General features: G+C 35.7%; 1 protein-coding gene across 1 annotated transcript; it reads right to left on the bottom strand.

Annotated features, from left to right (window-relative positions):
- Positions 1-761: 761 nt before the first annotated feature.
- Positions 762-2,733, bottom strand: LOC135932664 (ladderlectin-like). Its single transcript, XM_065470209.1, has 5 exons — positions 2,673-2,733; positions 2,173-2,282; positions 1,919-2,053; positions 1,656-1,767; positions 762-784 (listed from the first exon to the last, which is right to left on the bottom strand). The coding sequence occupies exons 1-5, from the start codon at positions 2,731-2,733 to the stop codon at positions 762-764; spliced, it is 441 nt and encodes a 146-aa protein (XP_065326281.1).
- Between the last annotated feature and the right edge of the window lie 736 nt (positions 2,734-3,469).

Below are 3,469 nucleotides of genomic sequence, written 5' to 3'. Positions count from 1 at the left end.
TTTCTTCCAGTCAGTGAATGTTGCATATAATTAAGTTTTTGCTTGATGCATAAAGTTAAAAGATTTAAAGTTTAAAGTTTTAAAAAGAGATTTTTCCATTTGATTACATTTTGTATGATGGATTATGCAGAAAAAAATAGAATTGGGCTGAAAGATCTATTGCTTTATCACCTATTCAGGTTGTAAATCGTGTTTTTAAAAAGTAACTAAGTAACTAAGTAATTAATTACTTTTGAAAATAAGTAATTAGTAAAGTAACGGGATTACTTTTGGGGGGAAGTAATCAGTAATTAGTAACTGATTACTTTTTTCAAGTAACTTGACCAACACTGGTTGTGGTACTAGGAGGATGAGGGGTAGCACCGGCAGCCGCCAGTATTTTTATTGACTAGGGAGTTTACAGAAATTGGGATTTTAGATCGATTGTTCTCTGTGTGCAGAGTAATTACTCAATATCATCCCCCATGCTAATGCTAACCTCAAAACTGTGGTATGATTCTTTATGTCCTCTTGGGTAAAACCTTCGAATTGAAGTAAGGAGTACATTCTGTTCACATGATCATATCGAAGGAATGGAGTCACCTTAGACAAGCTTACTTGCTTTCTAGTCAGCACTACTTTATGCTCAGAATTAGAGTGAAATCCTTTATTCCCTTGACTATTTTTTCTTGATCTGTGCTTTGACAGGCAGCAGTGTTTGTGATTAGTGTTTAAAAATTGCAGGTTGTATGAGTTACCCCCACTAACTGCATGTTTGTGTTCTATGGGAGGAAGCTGGAGTACCCTGACAGAACATGCAAACACCACACAGGTGTTCTGTGCCAGGTGGTGGATTTGAAAGTGGTGAGGCAACAGTGCTAAGCACTGCACAACCATAGTTAGTGAGATCAGTTTGATTGGTGTTTCTAAATTGCCAATAGGTGTGAATGTGATTTATTTGAAAAAGCGGGAAGTTTACACACAGATTTCTTTCATGTTTGGCAGTAGACCAATGAAAACATAACATGCAACAATGACTCAAGACCAATTTGATTCCATGCTTCTTTGTTTAATAATGAAGGTGAGAAAGAAGAGTTCATGCAATCAAATGAAGTTTTGCTAAAAGCATTCTTTCCATTACACAGTCAGTTTAATGCTATTAAAAGAGACAATCCAGCTCCAGGTTACGTCGCTTGCAGATTCATTCCTTATGTAGCATTACAGCAAAATAAAAGGAGAAAGGATATAAAACAGATTCTCCTGGGGTAATTGAGATTATTTGGTTCTTTGTTTGGTGAACTATGGCTTCATGTCAGACAAGGAATTATCTTCTTTTCCTGACGCAGACAAATGGGTATCGGTAGTTACAGGGTATGTCATTCATACACTTCAGTCCTGTAAGCAGCAACCATTGACATTAATTGAAACCATGATTATTTACACACATACCAATCTATACTAAAAAATTTAAATAAAAAAATGTAATTTGTGAAAAACACAACACTGTGTAATTGTTGTTTACAAAACAAGTTTAATTTGATTTTTTTTAAATACAACAGCTGTCTTGTTACTAGTTGTCATGCCAAATAAATGAGAATTATTTGGGAAATCGTGGATACTTTGACAGCTTTTTCCCCTCAACATTCATAGAATTATACTTTTATTTGAGGATTCACCTGTCCAGTTCATGTGTAGGCAGTGCTCTCTGCGCCCAATGTTGTTAGGCTCTCCACGACACCAGTATGCGTATGTAAAAGGAGTTCCATCAATCCAAAACCAATAACGCTCCTAGAAAAAGCAATAAAATGGACAATAAAACATTACTGAATATTCATAGCATGTAGCTTGTTTTTAGAGAGACTGTTTTTCAAAGCCCAATTCTCTATGGCTAGAGTAATCTTTCTAACTGTCAGACCATGCATAATTATGAGTAGTATACCTGTTGAGCATCAGAGCCTCCAATCCATGTAACTGGGTAACTGTGAGTGGAACGATTTATGACGCTCTGAATCTTGCGGTACTCCCCAAGGCTGCGTACAGATGCCAGGTTTGCATGCATGGACTGACAGTATCTCTATAGCGAAGATCAACAGGCACCAGAAATGTCAAAATTTAGGATTTAACAAAGCAAGACTTCAGAAAAAATTTAGCAAACAGAGAAAGAGTAAATAGTAAATCCAAATAACTGTTTACCTGAGCTTCGGCCCAAGTATAGTGAAAGGGAAAGTAGCGGAAGTATCGGTTTCCGTACCTACTCCAACCCAAATACCAGTGCTGAAATCTCTTAATGACAAGATGCTCTCCTGAAGACAAGCAAAGAATACTTTAGTAAAAGCAATTTATGTTTTTTCTTGTAATTACAAGGGTTTTTTTTTGTATAAATGTATTTATATATACATGAAAATAATTTTATGAATGACATTTTAAAAATATTTTTTTCCTGACTCCTAAAAAAACACTCTTTCTCCAGAAACGTAGCTAAAATAATATATAATATTGACATATCGTTCTCCTGTTTAGCATGGCAGAAATGAGAGTGATTGAGAGTAATGAGTTTGGGGGAAAATCAGTAATATTTTGACTGACGTGACTGAATTGATCCCTCTGCACTATTGCTGCATCTTCCATCTAGTAAAGCAGGGCAGATTAAAACAGCAGATGTTGACTTTGATAAATAATACTGCAATACTCACCAACAGCAGTGGTCAGAGCCAGCATTAAACAAAGAAGTGCAGACACAGTCAGCAGCTTCATGGTGATATTCAGAATCTCTTTAAAAAACAGAAGACCCAAAGTGATTGACAGTTTATTAAAGAAAAGAAAAGAAGATGAACTGTTTTTTCAGCAAACCTTTTGTTGAATATCGTCTCTTATTTCTTGACAGCACCACCCAATAGCTTCAGGTTTCCAGTGAGAAGATGCTTAACAGCTTTGACATCAATGCTTTTATACTGTTCCCTTGTAGTTTAAAATCAGGAACTACTTTTAGCTGCTCCCTTGCCACAAGGTGTCGCCACAACAGGTAGCTCTGCAAATGCATTTTGTAATTTTTGACATGTACATCACGTGACTCATTGCACTTCTTTGTTTACTCATCAAAACCAAAATATCTGCCTCATACTGACTTAATTTTACATGCACTGGTTAACAAAAAATTCCCACAGGGTACAACCACAGAACTTCTGATAAAGGTTTACAGTGTCTTGTAGAAAAAGACACTGTTAAAGAAGAAGCTGTGTTCAGCGAGATTAAAACATATTCTAATTATTGTTGTTACCAGTGTTTGTGAAGTAATGATATTATATAAAGAAATATCCCTCCAAGAAACAATCAGTATGACTACTTTGGTACTCTTGTTTTCTTAAAAGAAACAAAGTCAGTGCATTTACTCCATTATGATAGTTTTAAAAAATACTTTCAAGAAACAGTGATGTCCCATAAAGGTTTATCAGTGACAGACTTGCCCTCAGCATGTTGACATCGACTAAAG

Source organism: Pelmatolapia mariae, linkage group LG3_W (genome assembly GCF_036321145.2).
Source record: "Pelmatolapia mariae isolate MD_Pm_ZW linkage group LG3_W, Pm_UMD_F_2, whole genome shotgun sequence".
Taxonomy (NCBI): domain Eukaryota; kingdom Metazoa; phylum Chordata; class Actinopteri; order Cichliformes; family Cichlidae; genus Pelmatolapia; species Pelmatolapia mariae.
Note: the sequence above shows the minus strand (reverse complement) of the source record. Positions and strands in the feature narration are given on the sequence as shown.

Coding starts and splice junctions, on each gene's coding strand:
- LOC135932664 (XM_065470209.1), bottom strand. CDS start 2,733: ATGAAGCTGCTGACTGTGTCTGCACTTCTTTGTTTAATGCTGGCTCTG. Junction 2,054..2,172: donor ATACTTGGGCCGAAGCTCAG/GTAAACAGTTAT, acceptor TCTTCGCTATAG/AGATACTGTCAGTCCATGCA. Junction 1,768..1,918: donor GAGGCTCTGATGCTCAACAG/GTATACTACTCA, acceptor TGCTTTTTCTAG/GAGCGTTATTGGTTTTGGAT.